At 42.4% G+C, this 24789-nt stretch overlaps 2 protein-coding genes across 5 annotated transcripts in view; one reads left to right on the top strand and one right to left on the bottom strand.

Annotated features, from left to right (window-relative positions):
* Window positions 1-24789, bottom strand: part of disp3 (dispatched RND transporter family member 3) — an 876012-nt gene that overhangs the window by 849945 nt on the left and 1278 nt on the right. The window lies entirely within an intron of this gene.
* Window positions 12386-12980, top strand: ppiaa (peptidylprolyl isomerase Aa (cyclophilin A)). Its single transcript, XM_072478458.1, has one exon. It carries the CDS (start codon window positions 12409-12411, stop codon window positions 12910-12912), a length of 504 nt encoding a protein of 167 aa, XP_072334559.1. The 5' UTR covers window positions 12386-12408; the 3' UTR covers window positions 12913-12980.

The following is a 24789-nucleotide window of genomic DNA, read 5'->3' as shown; positions in this document are numbered from 1 at the left end:
GGAAGGAGCAGTGCTTCGAAAGCTAGTGATTCGACAAAAACCTGTTGGACTTTAACCTGGTGTTGTAAGACTTCGTACTTTGAACAGATTGAGCTAAGGAAAATGTTGGCGGGGAAATATCTTCACAACTGTCTTATTGGAACTACTATGTCCATTTAAGCTCAGTCCAACTGGTCCTTGACTGTGTGTATATTCCACAGTATAAATGTGGACTGCTTGGGCAGAACAGTGGCACTGTAGTTAGCACTGCGGCATCACAGTGCCGAGGTCCCATGTCGATCCCAGCTCTGGGTCACTGCCATTCTCCCCTTGTTTGCGTGGGTTTCGCCCCCACAATCCAAAGATGTGCCGCGTAGGTGGATTGGCCATGCTAAATTGCCCCTTAATTGGAAAAAATGAATGGGTACTCTAAATTTAAAAAAGAAATTAATTAATTAAATAAATAAATAAATGTGGACTGCAAAGTATTCAATTCCGTGTTGGGCAGAGTAGAAAGAGTTGAAAGTCAGCTCAGACTCAAGGGCATATTAAATTATAAGGTGAATTGACTTTTCTCCTGATTCTCATTTGTTTCTGTGATAGCCCTCATGGGGGGATACATTGATAGATCTATCCCTTGGGACTCATAGAATACAAATTTCCCCGCTAGTGGGTGGAAGTCCGCCGAGCTGGGGCCCATTACTTAGCCCCTTAAATACCGACCCGAACCAGCCCACTCGCTAGTCCCCGACTTAGACCCTTTTGTTGTATGTCGCGGGAGCAGTCTTAAACTTTAATAATAAACTTATGTGAACCTTCTTTCTCGGGTCTCCTGGATTATTATACAAGTGACAAGGAAAAAGGGGGTAAAAAACATAAATAAATCAACCTTGCTGTAACCAAATAGCCTGGTAAGAAAACAAGACCGAAGGAAATTCTAGATGTCGCTGTTCGGGAAGTTACAGCTATACGATGCAGGCATAGAGGATTGGGGTCAGGATGCGATATTTCTTTTGGGAAAATGACATTGATGCAGAAGATCAACAGGTGAGTCTCCTGACCGCTTGCGGAGCCTCATCAAAAGAGTCTCACCTACCCGGCAGCCCCACACTCGAACTAGTGGCGAACCACTATGACCCGAAACCATGATATAGATTTAATACTGCCACAACGATCCCTGTCGGAAACATAATTCTGAACACAACTTCCAAAACTAGCAGAACACATTATGGGCTGTCCCTCCCAGAGATGTTCAGAGACCGATTAGTATTCAGAATAAATATCGCAGCAATCCAGAGGAAAATACTGGCTGAGCCTAAAAAGAGTCACAGAACTGGCTTTATCTCACAAAAACTGCGAAAAAGGGGCCAAGGAACTCTAGGTTTGATCGATTACAGCATCCACAGCGTCGAACAACCGCCATACAAGAGAACTACGCCTCCTAGAGATGGCGCTCACGTGACCCAGCCACCTCCAAGTCAACAATCTGGTATACGGTACCAAGACGGCCACGAACCACCACAAATGCAAGGCTTCCCCGGAGGACTATGAGGAGTACTCGCAGAATTACTACATATGCGGTCAGAGGACAAGCCAAAGCATAGGCCACCAGAATTGGCAGAGCGCGTGCCGCCCCAACCGGAAGATGAAGCCACCTCAGGCCAGGGCCTGACACAGCGGCCAGCCCAAGGAGGAAGAGCTGATACAACCGAACTGCATCACTGCCCCTAAAGTAGCCATGATCAAGATTAGCTCCAGGAAACGGTCATCCCCTAGACATGGAGGTTGACGTGAGCCAACGTTTCCATCATTGGATAGCAGACCTTTTGTCAACTCCGAATGAGCATCCTGCCCCTCAGCATACCAGAGCCAGATTGGCGAAATATCCAGGGGAACCGCTAAAAATCAAAGGAATCACTGTGACCCTGGTCACCCATAGATAACAAACAGTCCCACTTCCATTGATTGTGGTACAACGGCTAGGACCCAGCCCTTTAGGCCAAGATTGGTTGCAGAAACTTCATTGGTAGCAGATCTTTAATATAGGCACTGGCAACTTATATGAGGTCCTTGAGAAATATCCAGACGTTTTCCAGGAAGGCCTCGGGAAAATAAAAGAGATAAGGGCGAAAATTTAAGTCGACCTGGAAACCCGGCCAAAGTACTTCAGGGTACAACCAGTCCTCTGCGTCCTACTTACGAAGGTGGAGACTGAACTGCGGTGGTTGGAGGACCCAAGCATTATATGCCCGGTCTAATTCGCAAAATGGGCAGCAACAGTGGTCTCAGTGTTGAAGCCGGATAAGTCAGTCCACCTTTACAGCAACTACAAGATGACGGTGAACAAAGCCTCCCATGCCGCACATTGCAGACCTCTGACATTCTCAAACCTCGACTAGAACGACGCATACCTCCACCTGGAGCTTGATAAAGCAGAACGGAAATTGGTCACTACCAATACCCATAAAAGTGGAGACACTTGACTCCCCTTCGGGGTCTCATCAGCATGTGCCATCTTCCAGAGAGTAATGGTGAACATCCTCCAAAGACTGCCAAGAGTAGCAGTGTACCTCAACGATGGACTGATCTCAGGAACCACCGAGAAGGAGCACACGGACAATCTTAGAAGAAGTCCTCCAGTGACTCTCCAACGCTGGCCTCCACCTAAAGAGAATTAAGTATGTGTTCCAGGAAAAGGAAGTCACATACCTCGGATACTGGGTTGATAGGGAAGGCCTACACCTGATGGAAGAAAAGAAAAAGTACAGACCATAAAAGGAGCCACAATGCCAGAAAACACAACAGAACTAAAGTAATTCCAGGGACTCGTAAATATGACGGGAAATTCATACCAAATCTAGCTACCCTGCTAGTACCTTTACATGCACTAAAGGTGGACCAAATGTGGTCTTGGCAAACGCCACCGCAGGAAGCGCTCGGCAGGGTAAAAATGCAATTGTTGTAGTTTACAATACCGGCACACTATGAACCCTCAAGACCTCTCATCCTCACCTATGACGCCTCGTCTTATGGAATTGGAGCAGTATTATCCCACCGGTGAGACGTCGGCACTGAATGACCGTTAGCGTATGCATCCAGGACCCTGACTGACGCAGAAAGATGATACGTCCAGATCGAGAAAGAGGGATTGGCCGTGGTATATGCAGTGAAGAAGTTCCATCAATATGTCTACAGACGTCATTTCACCATAATCATGGACCATAAACCCGTATTGCGGCTCATCAAAGGGGGATAAGACAATTCCCCAGATAGTCTCGGCCCGGATAAAAGTTTGGCCGCTACTATTAGCAGCCTACAAATATAAATTCAAGCATCACCCAGGAGCACAGATAACGAATGCAGATGCCCTAAGTCAGCTACCGTTGCCCTCGAGCCCCCTCCCTCCCCCCCCACCGCCCACTCCCCCCACCCGCCCGCCGCCACCCAGCAGTGATGAATGAAGTTGTGAGAACTTTCAACTTAATGGATACCCTACTCGCGATACCCCAAATGTGGACTCAAAAGGACCCTGCACTGGCAAATTATGCCACATTGACCTGAGTGGCGGGTTGCAGGGAGCCCGCATGGAAGACTTACAGCCCTTCCTCACGAAGCAACAGGAGCTCAGCGTGGAAGATGGTATAATTCTATGGGGAGCACAAGTGGTTGCCTCACGACTGGGTCAATGCACGATACTGTAAGAACTACATAATGGACAGCGTGCTGTCTCAAAAGTGAAGATGCTTGCAAGGAGCTATGTGTGGTGGCCTGAACTCAACGAGGACATCGAGCACATGGTAAAACAGTATTAGGCTTGCCCGGAGAACCATGGACTACCAGAAGTCCTTGTCATGGACAATGGGACCCCTTTTACCGGCGAGGAGTTCCAGGCATTCATGCGTGCCAATGGGGTAAAACACGTCTGCATAACCATACCATCCGTCCTTGAACAGTTTAGCCAAGGAGGCAGTCCAGACATTCAAATGTGGCATGAGGAAGCAGAATGCAGGCTCCCATGATGAGAAGCTGGCGCAATTCTTGTTTAACTACAGGACTACACTGCACATAATGAGCGGGGTGGCACTGGTAGAACTACTCATGGCTACAGGACTACACTGCATATAATGAGCAGGGTGGCACTGGCAGAATTACTCATGAGCCTCCGTGTCGGCCTCAGCACCTACCTGAGCTTAATATTCCTGAATCTCAACAGGAAAGTGGAGGCAAAACAAGACATTATAAAAATCACGACCACCAGGCAGAGCTTTTAGGCTGGGAGACGCCATTCATGCCTGCAATTTTGGGGACGGCTCTCAATGGATCCAAGGTGGTGATGTATGAAACTAGCCCCCTTTTCTCCAAGGTCAAGACTAGAGAAAATAATGTACGAAATACGTGGATGACCTCTGGCGTAGGAGCCTGCCTTAGAGGAAACCACGCCAGGCAAATCGGTACCCTCACCATCCTTCATGCCGTCCTACAGCCCAGGGACAAGGCCCGTCAGGAACCAACATCCAAGCCAACAGGACAACAAAGACTCTGCCTCCAATGTGGACACAGAAATGACAACTCGCAGGGGATGTCACAGCCTCCAGCAGTGGCCCTTCGATGCTCTGCTTGGAAGAAACTATCCCCAACTCGCTGTACGACACCAACCTGACTCCGCCGCTAGCAGACATGCAGCCACACATGAAGCGGCAAAGAAGGTCCCATCAGCAGGACTCGGAAGGGGAGCATTTGGACTTTGTGGGCAGGGGCGGGGGTGCGGAGGGGAAAGAGATATGCTAACCCTCAAGGCCCACAGAGACTCCCTGATAGACCTCCCCATGGGATTCATAGAATACGAGCTTCCCCGCTAGTGAGCGGAGGTCCGCCTGGCTGGGGCTCATTACATAGTCCTTTAAATACTGCCCCGAACTGGGACCGGCTGGCTCGCTAGTTCCTAGCTGCTGTATGTCGTCGTAGCGGCCTTGACCGTTAGTTTACAATAAACGCAAGTTTATAATAAACATAAGCGAGCCTTCTTTCTTGGGCCTTCTGGATTATTATAGTTTCGCACAGAAATATTTTCAGTTAAACATTGTTAGCATCAGTGGGAGAAACTAATGTAGATATTTACTATAATTAAACTTAATTACTATCAATAGACATACAATCGGAAACCTGAGATACTTCAGCTGTATTCAATGCAACGTCCTCATAAGAATGTATTAAGTCACAACAACTCCCTAATGATAACATCAACACTACAGTTGTATAAAGGAAAATACGCATTAACTGAAATAAAGAGATGGTATTGATAATGTCTTATAATTGTTTGATGGTTCAAAAGAAATACTGCTGGTGGTATTCATTCTTCAGGTTTCACATAACTCAGCTCAAATATAGCTCACTCAACAATTCCAAAATTGAAGTTTCAAATTGCCGCCAGCTTTAGTATATTAAAAACATATATCATTTGAAAATTCACATCACATCAATCCTTGGCATTAATCCATAAACACATTTTATGACACATGCTAACCACAAAGTCCATTATATACTAAAGTATTTTTCCACAGGTCACTGATTTTTGTAAGCTATCTAAATGATTTCCTAATTTACATAATTAACCTCCAGTTATAATTGTTATTTATTAAATTGTTGTTTATTTGTGGACATTTGTCTGAGCATGTCTCAAAGCATATATGATTAACTCATGCTGAATCAATCTGATTAAAATATTCTTCCACAAAACAGGCCAAATGGGATATGGGATTTTTTTTTAAAAAGTCACCAATACAGTAAAATTAAATTTCCATATCTTAATAAATGGGAAATAACATAGATGTCAAGCTATCAGGTGTCAAAACTAAATTTAAGATATATTATTTTACAATATAGTGTGGTACTAATGGGTTCATTAGGTTACGGGGTAGAAATCGATTTTCCTCTTTGTATTAAAGTGACTTCCTTTTGAATGTGAATAGATTAAACACGCAATCACCAACTCAAACTTCACTACTCAGGCATTTACTATTCAACCAGGTATTTACTGCAGCCCTTGCAACCCCAGGGTTATTTCAACATCCTGGTTGCCACCATGAGCTAGTGTACAAATAAACAGCCCAAAAATTGATTTTAAAAAGGGAAGTTGAAAAACTCAATTTACAGAAAATCAATAATTACTGAAAATGGAGCACTTTCAATCCACCATAAATGTATGGATTGAAAGCTCAAACTTTGAGACATAATATGCACCTTTTTTCTAATGGACAACACAAACAAGACCTACGGTATAAAGAATATAAAAATCTTGTTAACTGGACCTTTCTAATATTACTTGTGAATTGAGGCATAAAGAGAGTTTCTGCTTTTCATAAAAATAATTTTTTGGGGGGGGGGAAACGGAGATTAACTAAATGTATAAACACATTAACGAACACTAAAGGCAGTCTAAACAATTTCAATAAAACAGCATTCTTTTAACTGCAACCTAAATATAGTATTCCACAGCCACAAACTCCTCAACTTCTATATCCCAGGTACAAGGCAAGAATGTTAGGCAGGGTTCAATTTCAACAAGGAATCGGAGTGTAGTACGAGATTCAGCAGGTCTTTGCCTGCACTTCTTTGTTAAATGTTCTAAAACTGTCCCACCTTCCTTTACAAAATACTTTATTTATGCCCTGGTCCAATTCCTCAGGTGCCAGTTACATTCTAGTGCCTTTCCCAAGTGTTTTTTTTAAATGTTTTCCTTCACAATTCATCAGCATGTGTACTTCCATGGACAGCATCACACTCAATCAAGTACCCATTATTAGTGTGACCTTGAAAGCAGGGGAGAAAAAGTTATTTAACCGAGGGAGTATTTAGATGAATTTAATCCTCTAACTTCACCTGACATCTATATGAAATGAAAAAATGAAAATCGCTTATTGTCACAAGTAGGCTTCAATGAAGTTACTGTGAAAAGTCCCTAGTCGCCACATTCCGGCACCTGGTCGGGGAGGCTGTTACAGGAATTGAACCGTGCTGCTGGCCTGCCTTGGTCTGCTTTCAAAGCCAGCGATTTAACCCTGTGCTAAACAGCCCCTATATGTTAAGCATAGGCCACTGGATAACAAAACAGCAGACACCCTGGCATATTCATTGTACGTACAGACTGCATCATCATGGGATAAAGTTACAGTTACAGCAAACAGTTATAGCTATCATGCGTTTAGAACAATTTGCATTAAGTAATCTTCAAAATCCTCAGGAGTCCCCCACTTTAGAGACAGATTATAGAATAAAGACATAACCTACCGAATCTAACATACAGAATACAATTGGTTTACAAGCAGGTGTTCTGAGATGGAGACTCACCCTTTGATGATATTCAGAATCATGAATAGCACCTTTTCAAAATTTAACTACCGTACTGGCTTGTTCCCCATATCTTGGAATGCATGTGCACATGCAAGGCACCAGAATTGACATCCATTAATACCTTCATCTGCACTGTATGTTCTATTAACCCTCCAGATTCAACTAATATAATCCAGTTTCAATAGACTCAGCAATGTTTCACGTCATATCTAACAAGGGATTTAGAGGTTGACTTGGGAGAACAACTGAACTGAATTTGCCCCTTGATTAAGCAGTTACTCCCACACAATTGATCCAGTTCTTTTTTTTTTTAGGTCAATCAAATACAAGAAAGGAAATAAACTTAGGGATAAGGTAAAAAGGGCCGCTCCTGATAGGGGCACTGCCCGAAAGTAACAACAGAAACTTAAAAACATCAAATTAAAGGTGTCAATAAAGCACTCTAACCCCTGTGGCACACAATGATCCAGCTTAAATTGAAACTCTAATTGGCAATCATCACATAAAATTTCAGCATCATGCCAAGCGGATTCAACAGATGATCTCTGGAGAATACAAAGACAAACAATCCGTGTTATAAATACAGACACAGTCACCTAAAAAGAGGTGGGAAAGGGCCAAAAATGTCACGGCAATTGAGGAAATGTATGGTCTATCACACCTTTGTCAGCCAAAAAAAACGTTATTATCCAGCCTTTGCAATTATAGAATGGTTACAGTAAAGGTAATTCAGACCGTTGTATCCATGCCAGTTCTTTGCGAGAGCAACTTAGCCAGTCCACACACCCACCTGTTCCCCCATGGCCCTGCAAACCTTTTCTTTTCAAGTCATTATCCAAATCCCGTTCGAACACCACAATTGAATATGCATCCACCAGTCTCAGGGAATACATTCTCAGGCAATACATTCCAGATTCCAACTACTTGCTGCGTTAAAAACTTTTTCCTTCCGTCACCTCTGATTCTTTGACCAATCACCTTAAATTAGTGTTCTCTAGTTCTCAGCCTGCCCACAACGGACACAGTGTCTCCCCAACTATTCTCTCCAGACTTCTCATGATTTTGAACACCTCTCTCAAATTTCCTCTCAACCTTCTCTCACCAAGAACAGTTCCAGCTTCACAAATTTATCCACGTAACTGTCTTATTCTAGGTACAATTCCCATAAATCTTTCTGTACCCTCTCCAACGCTTTCATCTCCTTCCTAAAATGTGTTGCTCAGAATTGGACACAATATCCAATTGAAGCCAAACCAAAGTTTTATAAAAGATTCACCATAATTTCCTTACTTTTGTACTCTATGCCTCTATTTATAAGGCTCAAGATCCCATATGAATTACCAACTGCTTTTTCAACCTGCTCTGCCACCTTTCTCGATTTGTGTACATATACTGCCTGGTCCCACAGCTACTGCACCCACTTTAGAATTATATCCTTAATTTATATCGTCTTTCCTTGTTCTTCCTACCAAAATGCATTACTTTGTTGAATATATTTAAGGCTGAGATTTTGGTCTCTCAGGAAATCGAGAGATTTGGGGAGTGGAAGTGAAAGTGGATTTGATACTGGAGATCAGCTATGATTATATTGAATAGCAGAGCAGGCTCAACCAGCCTTATGGTCTACTCCTCATCCAATGTTCTTACTTTATATTTCTCTGCACTAAATTTCATCTGCCATGTGTCCACCCATTCCAGCAACCAGTATGTCCTCGAGGTCTCTCACCATACTTCTCGCAGTTTTATGTCATTTGCAAATTTTGAAATCGCCCCCTGCATACTCAAGTCTAGATCATTAACAAAAAGAAAAACAGTGGTCCTAATACCAATCACTGGGGAACCCCACGATATACCTTCTGCCAGTCCAAAAGCACCACTACTTACTGTTCCCTGTCACTCAGCCAACGTGGTATTCATGTGGCCACTGTCCCTTTTACTATGGACTTCAACTAATGCACTTTGACTAATGCAAAATACTCATCTAGAACCTCAGCCCTGCCCTCGTGCTCCATGTGCAATCCTCCTTATGGTCTCTAATTGGACCTATTCCTCCTTTCACTACTTATGCCTGGAGGAGACTTTGTTGGCTGTTAGTCTCTTCTCATACTCATTGCTTCAAAGAACAAAGAACAAAGAAATGTACAGCACAGGAACAGGCCCTTCGGCCCTCCAAGCCCGTGCCGACCATACTGCCCGACTAAACTACAATCTTCTACACTTCCTGGGTCCGTATCCTTCTATTCCCATCCTATTCATATATTTGTCAAGATGCCCCTTAAATGTCCCTATCGTCCCTGCCTCCACTACCTCCTCCGGTAGTGAGTTCCAGGCACCCACTACCCTCTGCGTAAAAAACTTGCCTCGTACATCTACTCTAAACTTTGCCCCTCTCACCTTAAACCTATGCCCCCTAGTAATTGACCCCTCTACCCTGGGGAAAAGCCTCTGACTATCCACTCTGTCTATGCCCCTCATAATTTTGTATACCTCTTTTGTATACCTCTATCAGGTCGCCCCTCAACCTCAACATTTATTTTTTCACTTTCCCTCTGAACCTTCTGTACTTAGATGTGGTTCTCACTTCTATTATCAATCTGACATTTGTCGCATGTCTCCCTTTTCTGCTTCATCTTACCTTTGATCTCTTTCATCAACCAGGGAGTCTCTTCTCATACTCATTGCTTCACATTTATTTTTCACTTTCCCTCTGAACCTTCTGTACTTAATGTGGTTCTCACTTGTATTATCAACCTGACATTTGTCGCATGTCTCCCTTTTCTGCTTCATTTTACCTTTGATCTCTTTCATCAACCAGGGAGCTTTATTTATCCTACCTTTCCCACTATTTGCAATGTATTATGACTGATTCCAAACGGTCTCATCTTTAAAGGCAGCCCATTATTCAGTTACAGTTTTATCTGCCAATCTGTGATTCCAATTTTACTGAGCCAGGTCTGTTCTCACCCCATTGAAATTGGCCCGCCCCAATTAATTATTTTTATTTTGGATTGCTCCTTGATGTTTTTCAATACTGTCATTGCTGGCCCCAAATGTTTCCCTAGTGAGACTTGATCCATTCGTCCCATCTCATTCCCTGGAAGCTGTTCCAGTAACACCTCCTTCATTATTAGACAGGAAACATATTGGATGTAAAAAAAAAACTTTTCCTGAACACACTTCAAAAACTCTTCCTCCCTCACTGCCCTTTACACTTTTACTATCCCAGCCACCATAATTTCTGCAACTCTAATTATCTTGCAAATTTGTTCCTCTGTATTTTTGCCATTAGGGGCTGGTTTAGCACAGGGCTAAATAGCTGGCTTTTAAAGCAGACCAAGGCAGGCCAGCAGCACGGGTTCAATTACCGTACCAGCCTCCCCGAACAGGCGCCGGAATGTGGCGACTAGGGGCTTTTCACAGTAACTTCATTTGAAGACTACTTGTGACAATAAGCGATTTTCATTTCATTCAATAGTTGGTGGTCTAGAGAACACATCCAGTAGAGTAATCACATCTTTATTGTCTCTTAGCTCTAACCAATGAGACTCTATCGTTGACCCTCCAAGGCATCCTTTTGTCTCCAGAACCTCCATCAATATTGCCAAACATCATCCTTTCTCTCCTTCCCCATTTTTCCTTCTATCCATAAATGTTTAGTACCCAGTCCTATTCTTTTTAAAACTCAGTCTGTTATTGCCACAATATTGTGGCCTCGATTTTCCAGCCCTTCACGCTGGCGGGATCTTCTGGACCCACCTATGTGAACGATGATGGCTTGCCAGCATGGGTTGAGGGGGCTGGAAAATTTCAGCCCGTATTCCCACATTTTTTTTCCCCTTTATTCTTTCATGGGATGTGGGCGTCACAGGCAAGGCCAGCATTTGTTGCCTACCTCTCATTGCCCTTGAACTGAGTGGCATTTTAAGAGTCTGTGGATCTGGAGTCGCGTGTAGGCCAGACCAGGTGTAGATGGCAGATTTCCTTCCATAAAGGACATTAGTAAACCAAGATGGGTTTTTACGACAATGGTTTCATGGTCATCATTAGACTTTTTAATTCCAGATTTTTTTGGGGGGTTTTATTCTTAAATGACTAGTTGTGCCTGCACCACCAACCTTATACTATTCTGTGCACTCACATACGTGCACAGTATACCCAATTTAGGCCTTTACTGCATTTCCTCTTATTTTGACTGCACCTGGTAGCTAATACCTTACTATTTCTTACTTTAGCACTATCTCTCTCCCAATTATTTGTGCACCTAATCCCACAGCTTTGGAGGTTACAGCATTTCAGGTGATTAGCTAAGTTTTTAATTGCAATACAGACTTCTCCACAATTACCCTTAAATCCTTCTACAAATTTTAAATCTATACCCCTTGATTATTGACTTCATTGCAAAGGGGAATAGGTATTTCCTATTTACTCTATCTAGTCCTATTATAATTCCATATACCTCAATTAAATCTCCCCTCGGCTTCCTCTGTTCCAAGAAAGCAATCACAGTCTATGTAACCTTTATTCACCTCAGAAAATGTTCAATGTCTGGCAAAATTCCATCCTCCAAACCCTTTCTATAGCAACCACATCCTTCTTGTAATGCAATGACCAGAACTAGGAAAATACTCGAGCTGTGCTCTATCTGGTGTTTTTATACAGTTCTCGCATAACCTCCCTGCTTGTGTATTCTACGCCTCATAAAAAGGAAAAGTAACTCAATTGACTTCTTAATCGCTTCTAACTCCACTTCTAACTCTCCTGCTATCTAGAGAGAACTGTGGACGTACACTCAAAGATCCCCCTGTTCCTCTACAGCGATTCAATTTTGCACAGGGGTGTATAAGTTGGGGGCAAGCCCACATGCTCTTGCACAGCTTGAATAATGTTATTTAATGGTTATGGGGCCTTTAATTGGCTTGAAGTGGACATCCACCCCAAAAAAAGTGGTTTTACTTCCAAGAGCTGCTGGATCCTCAAATGGCTGGTGGCTCTCATATCAGCAATGCCACGATTGCTGCAAAGATCCCCCACGCCCTCGGCACACAGACAAAGATCCTTTCGCGTTATTCAGCAATCAGGATGGCTGCTCCGAATCCCCGCGTTTTCATGGACGTTTCTGCGGGCGGTGAACCCCTGGGCCGGATCGTGATGGAGCTCCACGCCGATGTGGTTCCAAAAACTGCAGAAAATTTCTGTGCATTGTGCACTGGTGAGAAGGGGTTTGGTTACAAGGGCTCGATATTCCACAGAGTCATTCCTGATTTCATGTGCCAGGGTGGTGACTTCACCAAGCACAATGGCACTTGTGGGAAGTCCATCTACGGTGAAAAGTTTAAGGATGAGAATTTCAAACTGACGCACACAGGACCTGGTATCCTGTCCATGGCTAATGCTGGGCCAAATACAAATGGATCCCAGTTCTTTCTCTGCACCGTGAAAACTGCATGGTTGGCTGGAAAACATGTTGTGTTTGGCAAAGTGATAGACGGGGTGGATATTGTGAAGAAAATGGAAAAATATGGAAGCCAAAGTGGCAAAACCAGCAAGAAAATTGCCATCTCTGATTGTGGGCAGCTGAACTAATTGTATTTGCATCTCTGGATTGTGGGCAGCTGAACTAATTGTAATTGCAAATAGCATTGCCCAATTTCAATAAAATGTGATCATTTACGCTAAAAGAAAAATATCAGCAATGCCACCAGGTGCAATGGCCAATGATGGGAATGTATGCAGTACTGAAGAGGAGTCACTGACTAAGTCTAGACACTCAGTTAAGTCTGGGGTCTCATTGAGGTCAGGAGATTGGCGCTGGCAAAGGGGGTGGGGACAGGAAAGTGGGGGGAGGAGAGGAAGGTCTCCACCAATTAGCATTGGAACCAGGATTTACATCCTCGAGACGGGGAGGGAAAGCAAGGAGAAATTTGCAGCTGGGGGGGGAAACGTGCCCTCAAATGCGGGGTCTTCATTGCTGGGAACAAGTGCAGGCTGGAGTTAGGCCAGCTGATCTGGGAAGAAGTGTGGAGGCACCCACCGGGCCCAGGCTGTTTAAAAGGCCCACCTTGGTTCATGGGACTTCGTCCTAGCTAAAATAGCATATGTCCTAGCTAAAATAACATAAAGGCACACCATTGCGGAACCTCCAAACACCCATTCATACCCCCTCATACCTCCACCCACCACTATGTCCCCTATGCCCAGCACTGCCCTTCCACCCATCAACCCTATGTCCCCTCATGCCCTCTGTGCCAGGTTCTTCCCTTCCACCCACTCCCTTTGTTCGCTCAAACCCCGGGCCAAGTTCTGCCCTTCCACTCACCCGCTATGGCCCTCATCGCCCGATGGCAAGATATGGTACTTCAATGCCTACTGACCCACTTTACACTTTCTAGAACCGACGAACCTGGGTATTGTTGTGTGTAAAAAGATTTTTAAAAATTCATCAGGAACTTTCCCCCATGTTTGAAAGAAGTACGGATTACAAGCTAAATGTGTCAATCGTTCAGGCTCTTTAAAGTTCTGAAAATCACAAACACTTAAAACCACTTATTTTGTGTAGCAAACACTGTGATATTGACAGCAGAGATCAAAGGGTCTGAGCTATCAATCAAAACTTTCCTCTGGAGAGCATATATTTCGTATTCTAATTGTTATGGGCCAGGGTTTTAGAGAACCCCAAAGTGTATCATGGAATTCACCTGACCCACAACTTTGAATCGATTGTGGTATGGGGAACACAAAGCCCACTCTGCAGGTGTGGTACAGCAGAAATGGAAAAGTATTTTTTAAAGCAAAACAATGTTTATTCTATGAACTCAAGTTAACTTTTTAAAAACATACAGTGAACAACACCCCACAGACTACAGCACTAAGTAAACCTTTAAGCTTTCCTTTTTAACATCCATATGACTTAAAACCAAAACCTTTATCAGAAGCCCATCGGGTTAAAGTCACTAGTGAAAACATTTATAATTCTGAATTCACAAAATGATCAAGAGATAGTCTTTTCATGGCAGAGAGAACAGCAGTACACCTGCTTGGTCTGGCTCCAACACCGAAAACGAAACTAAAACACACCCTGCAGCCTGCTCAAAAACGAAAGTAAAAAGCTGACAGACAGCCCAGCTCCACCCACTCTCTGACATCACTGCAGTAGTAAACACCCACTTCTTAAAGTAACTCTCACTACAGATATTTATATACACGCCCATTTACAAACACCCATTTCTTAAAGGTACTCTCACACTACAGATATTTATATACACACCCATTTCTTAAAGGTACTCTCACATGACATCTCCCCATAAGAAAAAAAAACCCATCAACTTCAAGATGGTTTCATTTTTCACCTTTTCACTATCCTTTAAGAAATGCACACAGTCAATATACATTTTCGTTTCAAAAATCAATACACGCAAACCGGTATAATAATAGACCTTTTTTTTTTTCGTTCTTTTTCCTCCAACTGAAATCCTTCTCAATTGACAGTCTCTTTGAACAAGAAGGTCTCTGCACGATCCGTCCATTTCTCTACGCATCAGCATTTCTCTTTCAAGTCAGATACTTTAGTTCAATCTGATCACAGTGTCCCTTGTAATTCTCCAACACAGGAGCATTGGTTATCACAGCTTTCAGACAGTCAAATGCCTGTTGAAAGTCCGCTGTCCACTGAAACTTTCGACGTTTCTTCTGCAAGTCCATCAGTGGAGCAGTCACGCGACAAAACATTTGCGCAAATGTTCGAGCAAGTCTACTCATGCCAAGAAATCGCATTATTTCCCTTCGTCGAGGGTATCGGAAGCTCCTCAAGGAAAGTGACTTGGGCCTTTCCAAATTCACTTTTGGCTAGGTTTATCACCAAACCCGCCTCCTGAAGTCGATGTAAATCGCAGAATTGGGTAATCCTGAAACAAATTTGTTAGTTAACCACTGAAATATGGCTGGTGCGCTTTTCATGCCAAATGGCAGAACTTTGAATTGGTCTATACCATCTGGAGTCACAAAAGCTGAAATCTCCTTCGCCTTTTTAAGAACATCCTCGTTTTCCAATTTAATTTGAGGTATGTCAAATTCACAGTCATCTGGATTTGGTTCGTCACTTTGAGTTAGCATCATTAAAACCTCCTTTTTCTCTCCTTCCCTTTCAAAGTGCCTTTAAAGCATATTCACATGACATTCTCGGTGAGTCTTCCTTCTGTCTGGTGTTTGTGCCACATAATTCCCCTCACTTAATGTCCTTTCAATCTGAAGGTCCACAAAACCTTGCTTTAAAAGATTCACCTACCACTGGTAACAACACTAAAACTTTATCTCCACTGGAAAAACTAGAAACTTTGGATTTCTTGTCCTCTACCCGTTTCATCACATTTTGTGCAACTTTGAAATGTTGTCCAGCCAATTCACCTGCTCTATTCAATCGTTCCCGAAAATTTGACACGTAATCCAATAATGTAATTTCTGATTTCTCACTCGCAAATTTTTCCTTAATCAATTTAAGTGGTCCTTTTACCTCATGACCAAAAATTAGTTCAAAAGGACTAAATTTGGTTGACTCATTAGGAGCATCCCTAATTGCAAACAGTACGAATGGAATTCCATTATTCCAATCCTCTGGATAATCTTGACAATAAGCCCTCAACATGGTCTTTAATGTCTGATGCCACCTTTCTAACACTCCATGCAAGTCTGGATGGTACTCAGTTGATTTAAATTGTTTTATTCCTAAGCTATCCATAACTTCTTTGCCTGGAGGTAAAATTTGATCCTTGATCAGATTGTATTTCTGCGGGTAGTCCATATCTAGTAAAGAATTTAAGTAACTCCTCCACAATCTTTTTAGCTGTAATATTACGTACTGGAATGGCCTCTGGAAACCTAGTAGACACATCCATTATCATCAAAAGATATTGATTCCCACTTTTTGTGTTAGGAAGCGGTACTAGGCAATCAATTAGGACCCGTGTAAAAGGTTCCTCAAATGCCAGAATGTGTATTAAGGGCGCTGGTTTTATCACTGCTTGAGGTGTCCCTATCACTTGACACGTGTGACATGATTGACAAAATTTAACTACATCTTTATGTAGTCCAGGCCAATAAAAATGTTTTTGTATTTTAGCTTGAGTTTTCCGTATTCCCAAATACGGAATTTGGACCAGTGTTTTTTTTAAAAAAACAATGTTTATTCTATGTACTCAAGTTAACCTTTTTAAAACAAACAGTGAATATTTTCGCAACCAGTAAATCAAATACACCCCCCAAAGAATACAACACGAAGTAATCTGTACGCTGTCCTTTTAACATCCAAACAAACCTTCAAACAGGAGCACATTAGGGTTTACATTCAAGACTGAAAACATTTATAATTCTTCTGAATTCACCAAATGATCCATATTCTTTGGATGGCAGAGATCAACAGCAGAGCAGCTCACTTTTAACTTCAGATTCAGCTCACTGAAAAACAGACACATCCAAGCTCTTTCTCAAACTGAAACTAAAAAGCAGAAGTAGAGCTGAGCTCCACCCACTCTTGACATCACTCCAGTATCAGCAGCTCCATTTCTTAAACGTACAGTTCTTAAACACTCATTTCTTAAAGGGTACTCTCACATGACAGTATGGATGTTAAAAAGGAAAGTTTAAAAATTTACTTAATGTAGTCTTTGGGGGTTGTATTTGAATTAATGGTTGCTGAGATGTTCGCTGTATGTTTTAAAAAGGTTAACTTGAGTTCATAGAATAAACATTGTTTTGTTTTTTAAAATACTTTTCCATTTTTGCTGTACCACACCTGTAGTGTGGGCCGTGTGCTCCCAATACCACAATCTATTAAAAGTTATGGGTCAGGTGAACTCTATGATACACTTTGGGGTTCTCTAAACCCTGGCCCATAACAAATTGGGGGCTCGAGGGGGATTAAAGTCTATCTATTGGATTGGCTAAGTGAACTTAAAGACAGTGAGGGGTGAGCATATTGTGGTTGCTTTTCAGGTGTGGTATTTTAGTTTAAGTGGGGAGTGTGTTGTGGACAATGGCTCTTTCAGAGGCTCTGAAGTTTTTGTGGGTGGAGACGGTCACACCCAGTACCTTATGGACAGAGACAGCAGACTGTTAGATTTGGCAAGAACATTGCAGTCAACATTTCCTGACAAAATGCGAAAAGATGAGGTCATTAAGGCGGTGGCTAAGCATTTAAACTTGCCTGAGATACAGTTTGACTCATTGAAAATGGCAAAAATTCAGTTACAGATCATGCAACTTGAACATGAGAAAGAATTAAATCAAAGCTTGGTGTCCGACATCAATTTCAGCCTGTGAGGGTTAGAAACTGCAGACATGAGAAATACTCAAGTGGTAAAGGTGATCTGATGTGAGATAATAAGTAGAGTGTACCTTAGATTAAAAAATAAATCCAGGAGGGTGGAAAAGAAATGAAAAGTTTCAAATGTTTTCACTGTAATAAACTAGGCCATGTACAGTTAGTGTTGGTGGTTGAAGAAAAGCACTGGGAAAACTGATGTGGTAAAACAGGATAATACAGTGGGGTTTGTTAGAGTGGTAAAGGAAAGCCTAAGTGAGGTGCAAAATATTGTACAGCCTCATCAAGAGGTGATTGATAAGAAGGTGCCAGATCTCTTTCAAGAATTTACTTGTGTGGGCAAAGTTTACTCATGTGTTTCAAGAGGAGTAGGTAAAGAAGTCACAATTTTAAGAGATACGGGAGCTAGTCAATCCTTAATGGTAAGAGATGAGGAGTTATGTAGTCTGGGAAGAATGTTGCCAGAAAAGGTGGTAATATGTGGAATTCAGGGTGAGAGGAGTAGTGTTCCATTATAGAAGGTAATGTTGAAAAGTCCAGTGAAGAGTGGTGAAGTGGTAGTAGGAGTAATAGAGAAACTATCTTGTCCAGGAATACGGTTTATCTTGGGTAATGATATAGCTGGATTGCAGGTGGGAGTGATGCTTACTGTGGTTGAAAAGCTAGTGGAAAATCAGACAACTGAAGTGTTGAAGGACGAATATCCTGGGATTTTTCCGGATTGTGTAGTAACAAGGTCGCAAAGTCACAGGTAAAAAGAGGAGAAATCAAAGAGAGTGAAGATGACGTTGAAGTGCAATTATCAGAAACGATTTTTGATCAGATGGTTGAAAAATAACAAGAACAGGTGGAGGATGAGGCGGATATTTTTAGTTCAGGAAAATTGGCGGAGTTACCACAAAAAGATATAGAAATAAAACGGATGTATCAGAAAGCATACACGGAAGAGGAACCTAAGTGGATACCAGAGTGTTATTACCGCAAAAGTGATGGCTTGATGAGAAAATGAAGACCTATACATATGCAGGCGGATGAAAAGTCGGCAGAAATTCATCAAGTAGTATTGCCGGTAGGGTATAGAAAGGAGGTGTTGAGAGTTGCACATGAGGTACCAGTGGGAGGTCATTTGGGAATAAGGAAAACTCAAGCTAAAATCCAGAAACATTTTTATTGGCCTGGACTACATAAAGATGTAGTTAAATGTTGTCAATCATGTCACACATGTCAAGTGATAGGGAAACCGCAAGCAGTGATGAAACTAGCGCCCTTAATACCCATACCAGCATTTGAGGAACTTTTACAAGGATCCTAATTGATTGCGTAGGATCGCTTCCTGAAACAAAAAGTGGGAATCAATATCTTTTGACGATAATGGATGTTTCTACTAGGTTTCCAGGGGCCATTCCAGTACGTAATACTACAGCTAAAATGTTTGTGGAGGAGTTACTTAAATTCTTTACTCGATATGGACTACCCACAGAAATACAAATCGGATCAAGGATCGAATTTTACCTCAAGGTTATTCAAAGAAGTTATGGCTAGCTTAGGAATAAAATAATTTACATCAACTGCGTACCATTCAGAATTGCAAGGAGTGTTAGAAAGGTGGCATCAGTCATTAAAGACAATGTTGAGGACTTATTGTCACGATTATCCAGAGGATTGGGATAAAAGAATTCCATTTGTACTGTTTGTAATTAGGAATGCACCTAATGAGTCCAGCAAATTCAGTCCTTTTGAACTAATTTTTGGTCATGAGGTAAGAGGACCACTTAAATTGATTAAGAAAAAATTGGTGAGTTAGAAATTGGAAAATACATTATTGAATTACGTGTATTGAATTACGTGTCAAATTTTAGGGAACGATTAAATAGAGCAGGTGAATTGGCTAGACAACATTTAAAAGCTGCACAAAATGTGATGAAACAGGTAGCGGACAAGAAATCCAAAGTTGGTAGTTTTGCCATTGGAGATAAAGTTTTAGGATTGCTACCAGTGGTAGGTGAACCTTTAAAAGCTAGGTTTTGTGGACCTTATCAGATTGAAAGGAAATTAAGTGGAGGTGAATTATGTGGTAAAACACCAGATAGAAGGAAGACTCACCGAGTGTGTCATGTGAATATGCTTAAAAGGTACTTGGAAAGGGAAGGAGAGAAAAAGGAGGTTTTAATGATGCTAACTCAAAGTGACAAACCAAATCCAGATGACTGTGAATTTGACATACCTCAAATTACATTGGAAAATGAGGATGTTCTTAAAAATTGGGATAAATTGTTGAGTTACCATCCACAGGAAAAAAAGGACTGACCTGAAAGAGTTATTGATATCACATGGGCAGTTTGTGTAGATAAATTGGGAAGTACTAAAATGGCTATACATGATGTAGATGTGGGAAAGGCTGCTGCTCCTCTCTTTCTTGGCCCATCTGAGCATGCGCTCCCGATCAGCGAACCGATGAAACCGCACCAGCACCGCCCGCGGCGGCTCGTTAGCCCCTGGGCCTCCTCGCCAGCACTCTATGGGACCCTTTCAGCTCCAGGGGCCCCTGGAAGGACCCCGCTCCCATCAGCGAGTTTAACATGACCAAATAGGCCCCCACGTCCGACCCCTCCAGCCCCTCCTGGAGGCCAAGAATCCGCAGATTTTTCCGCTTCGACCGATTCTCCATCTCGTCGAACCGTTCCTGCCATTTCTTGTGGAGCACCTCATGCGCCTCCACCTTTATCGCAAGGACCAAGATCTCGTCCTCGTTATCGGAGAGCTTTTGACGGACCTCGCGGATCGCCACCCCCGGGCCGCCTGGGACTCCAGCAGCTTATCGATAGAAGCCTTCATCGGCTCCAGCAGGTCCGCTTTGAGCTCCCTGAAGCAGTACTGGATAACCTCCCGCTGCTCCTGCGCCCACTGCATCCACGCTGCCTGGTCCCCGCCCGCCGCCATTTTGCTCTTCTTCCCTCGCACTTTCTTTGGGTTCACCACCACCTTTTTAGTCGCCCCGCTCCTGGTCCAAGCCATACACTGTCAGGGGAATGTTGCAATCTTCTTCCCACACCGGGAAATGTCGAATAAAATGCCATTGGGGGCCCTGAAAAGAGCCCAAAACTCTGTTCCAAGCGGGAGCTGCCGAACGTGCGACCTAGCTCTGCATAGCCGCAACCGGAAGTCATGACAACATTAAAAAATTGCACAACATGTGATGAAACGGGTAGTGGACAAGAAATCCAAAGTTTGTAGTTTTGCCAGTGGAGATAAAGTTTTAGTATTGTTACCAGTGGTAGGTGAACCTTTAAAAGCTAGATTTTGTGGACCTTATCAGATTGAAAGGAAATTAAGTGAGGTGAATTATGCGGTAAAAACATCAGATAGAAGGAAGACTCACCGAGTGTGTCATATGAATGTGCTTAAAAGGTACGTTGAAAGGGAAGGAGAGAAAAAGGAGGTTTTAATGATTCTAACTCAAAGTGACGAACCAAATCCAGATGACTGTGAATTTGACATACCTCAAATTAAATTGGAAAATGAGGATGTTCTTAAAAATTGGGATAAATTGTTGAGTTACCTTCCAGAGGAAAAACGAACTGACCTGAAAGAGTTATTGATATCATATGGGCAAGTTTGTGGAGATAAATTGGGAAGTACTAAAATGGCTATACATGTGTAGATGTGGGAAATGCTGTTCCAATCAAACAACATCCAGATCGACTTAACCCTTTAAAATTGGCACAGGTTAACAAAGAGATGAAATGAAATGAAAATCGCTTATTGTCACAAGTAGACTTCAATGAAGTTACTGTGAAAAGCCCCTAGTCGCCACATTCCGGCGCCTGTTCGGGGAGGCTGTTACGGGAATTGAACCGTGCTGCTGGCCTGCCTTGGTCTGCTTTCAAAGCCAGCGATTTAGCCCTGTGCTAAACAGCCCCTATTGAGAGTATGCTTAAAAATGGCATAATTGAAGTGGGTTGCAGCCAAAGGAGCTCACCCATAGTGATGGTACCTAAACCAGGCGGTACCCAACAGTTGTGTGTGGACTATAGAAAGGTTAATGCAGTTACAAGAGCGGACTCTTATCCTATCCCACGTTTGGAGGATTCAATTGAGAAAGTGGGACAATCAGCTTTTATTTCCAAACTGGATTTACTTGAAGGTGACTGGCAGGTACCTTTATCCGAAAGGGCGAAGGAGATTTCAGCTTTTGTGACTCCAGATGGTATATACCAATTCAAAGTTATGCCATTTGGCATGAAAAATGCCCCAGCCACATTTCAACGGTTAACTAACAAAGTTGTTTCAGGATTACCCAATTGTGCGGTATACATCGACCATCTGGTAATTTGCAGCCAGACATGGACAGAACATTTGAAATATCTGATGGGAGTTATTCGATCGACTTCAGGAGGCGGGTTTGGTGATAAGTCTAGCCAAAAGTGAATTTGGAAAAGCCCAAGTCACTTTCCTTGGCCATACAATCGGACAGGGTCGAATGGTCACACGGGATGTGATATCAACAGTTATTGAGGAGTTTCCGATACCCTCAAGACAAAGAAAAATAATGTGATTTCTTGGCATGAGTGGATTTGATGAACATTTGTGCAAAGGTTTTGTAGCGTGATTGCTCCACTCAGCGGACTTTCAACATGCATTTGACTGCCTGAAATCTGTGATAACCAATGCTCCTGTGTTGGAGAATTGCAAGGGACATTGTGATCAGATTGAACTAAAGTATCTGGCTTTAAAGAGAAATGCCGAGGCGTAGAGAAATGGACGGATCGTGCAGAGACCTTCTTGTTCAAAGAGACTGTCAATTGTGAAGGATTTCAGTTGGAGGAAGAAGAACGAAAAATAAAATGGACTATATTTATTATACCTGTTTGCGCGTATTGTTTTTTTTAAACGAAAAAGTATATTTACTGGATGTATTTTTATTTTATCTTTTAATATTTTTATTGGAGTATTTATAAAATTTTAGAACAAAAACAGGAAAAGAACAATCAGCGTTAACCATTAATAGTGCAAAAATAGATAATTCCCCGAACGGATTTGTCTTTGCAGACCATCGGGAATAACAAAAAACAAACAAAACACAACACTTACCCCCCTTCCTCCCCCTCGGAAAGCTGCTACTGCCGACATTTTAAATTAAATTTCCCCAAGAAAGTTGACGAACGACTGCCACCTCCGATACTGTGTGTATTTCTTAAAGGATAGTGAAAAGGTGAAAAGTGAAACCATCTTGAAGTTGATTGGTTATCTTTTTTTCTTGGGGGAGGTGTCATGTGAGAGTACCTTTAAGAAATGGGTGTTTATAAATGGGTGTGAATATAAATATCTGTAGTGAGAGTTACTTTAAGAAGTGGGTGTTTACTACTGCAGTGATGTCAGAGAGTGGGTGGAGCTGGGCTGTCTATCAGCTTTTTACTTTCGTTTTTGAGCAGGCTGCAGGGTATGTTTTAGTTTTGTTTTCAGTGTTGGAGCTGAAGCCAGACCAAGCAGGTGTACTGCTGTTCTCTCTGCCATCAAAAGACTATCTTTTGATCATTTCGTGAATTCAGAATTATAAATGTTTTCAGTAGTGATTTTAACCTGATATGCTTCTGATAAAGGTTTTGTTTTTAAGTCGTATGGATGTTGGGCATTGGGACAGCACGGTAGCATTGTAGATAGCATAATTGCTTCACAGCTCCAGGGTCCCAAGTTCGATTCCGGCTTGGGTCACTGTCTGTGCGGAGTCTGCACATCCTCCCTGTGTGTGCGTGGGTTTCCTCCGGGTGCTCCGGTTTCCTCCCACAGTCCAAAGATGTGCAGGTTAGGTGGATTGGCCATGATAAATTGCCCTTAGTGTCCAAAATTGCCCTTAGTGTTGGGTGGGGTTACTGGGTTATGGGGATCGGGTGGAGGCATTGACCTTGGGTAGGGTGCAATTTCCAAGAGCCGGTGCAGTCTCAATGGGCCGAATGGCCTCCTTCTGCACTGTAAATTCTATGTATGTTAAAAAGGAAAGCTTAAAGGTTTACTTAGTGTTGTAGTCTTTGGGGGTTGTATTAGAATTAATGGTTGCTAAGATGTTCACTGTATGTTTTAAAAAGGTTAACTTGAATTCGTAGAATAAACATTGTTTTGCTTTAAGAAATACTTTTCCAATTCTGCTGTACCACACCTGTAGAGTGGGCTGTGTGCTCCCCATACCACAATCTATTAAAAGTTGTGGGTCAGGTGAACTCCATGATACAATTTGGGGTTCTCTAAACACTGGCCCATAACAAATCCAGAGACGTGCACATTGAGTGAGGATAGGATCAAGCTTAGTCATTATGCTATTCATGGTTAAATAGGCAGTCGACAAACACGAAAAGATACACATGAAAAATGGCCACTTCAAGCTGCCAGGGTCTGAATAAATTGTCTGCTCCTTTAGGGAGGGGAAGGCAGAAAAAGAGATGGAAGAAAAACTAAAAAAGGAAAAACACCCAAATGAATATATCAAGACATCTTCAATGAACTGATTCACAATACTTCTGGAAAACATCCTCCAGCACCAACCTCAGCAACTGACTCAGACCCAAAGAGTATCTTGTACAGATTTAAAGGTGCAGACTCCTTGACTCATGATTTAATCTCAAGACATCCTGCCATTACAGCTCCAGGTTTCAATATAGTTCCATCAGATATTAATCATCCAATGAAGCAATTTGTTAGAAGCTGAAGAGTAAAAAAGAAATAAAGCTTCTAATTCCAACACTAATTTTACCACATAACTTGAAACCAATGTAGTTGCCACCCCCAGCACATTACCTTACCTACATCTCCTTCTCTCCAATTCCTTCAGCCCTACAACCCTGCAGGATCTATGTGCTCCTCTAATTTTGGTTTTTTGAGCATCCCAGATTTTAATTGCTCCACTTTCCGCGCGCGGCTCTGCTGTCAGCAGCCACAGTGCTAAACTCTAGAATCCATTGCCTAAACCTTTCCCCACCCCCTTTAACACTCTCCGAAGAACCTACCTCTTTGTCCAATTTTATTTATGTAAATCTGCGTTATTTTCTACTTATGTGGCACGGAGTGAAATTTTGTTTTCTAATGCTTCTGTGAAGTACCTTGGGACATTTTATTACATTAAAAGCACTTCATAAACACAAGTTGTGGTTGAGAGA

This window comes from Scyliorhinus torazame, chromosome 16, assembly GCF_047496885.1.
Source record: "Scyliorhinus torazame isolate Kashiwa2021f chromosome 16, sScyTor2.1, whole genome shotgun sequence".
NCBI classification, from domain to species: domain Eukaryota; kingdom Metazoa; phylum Chordata; class Chondrichthyes; order Carcharhiniformes; family Scyliorhinidae; genus Scyliorhinus; species Scyliorhinus torazame.
The sequence above is the reverse complement of the archived record's forward strand: the minus strand, read 5'-3'. Positions and strand labels throughout refer to the sequence as shown.

Coding starts and splice junctions, on each gene's coding strand:
- ppiaa (XM_072478458.1), top strand. CDS start 12,409: ATGGCTGCTCCGAATCCCCGCGTTTTCATGGACGTTTCTGCGGGCGGT.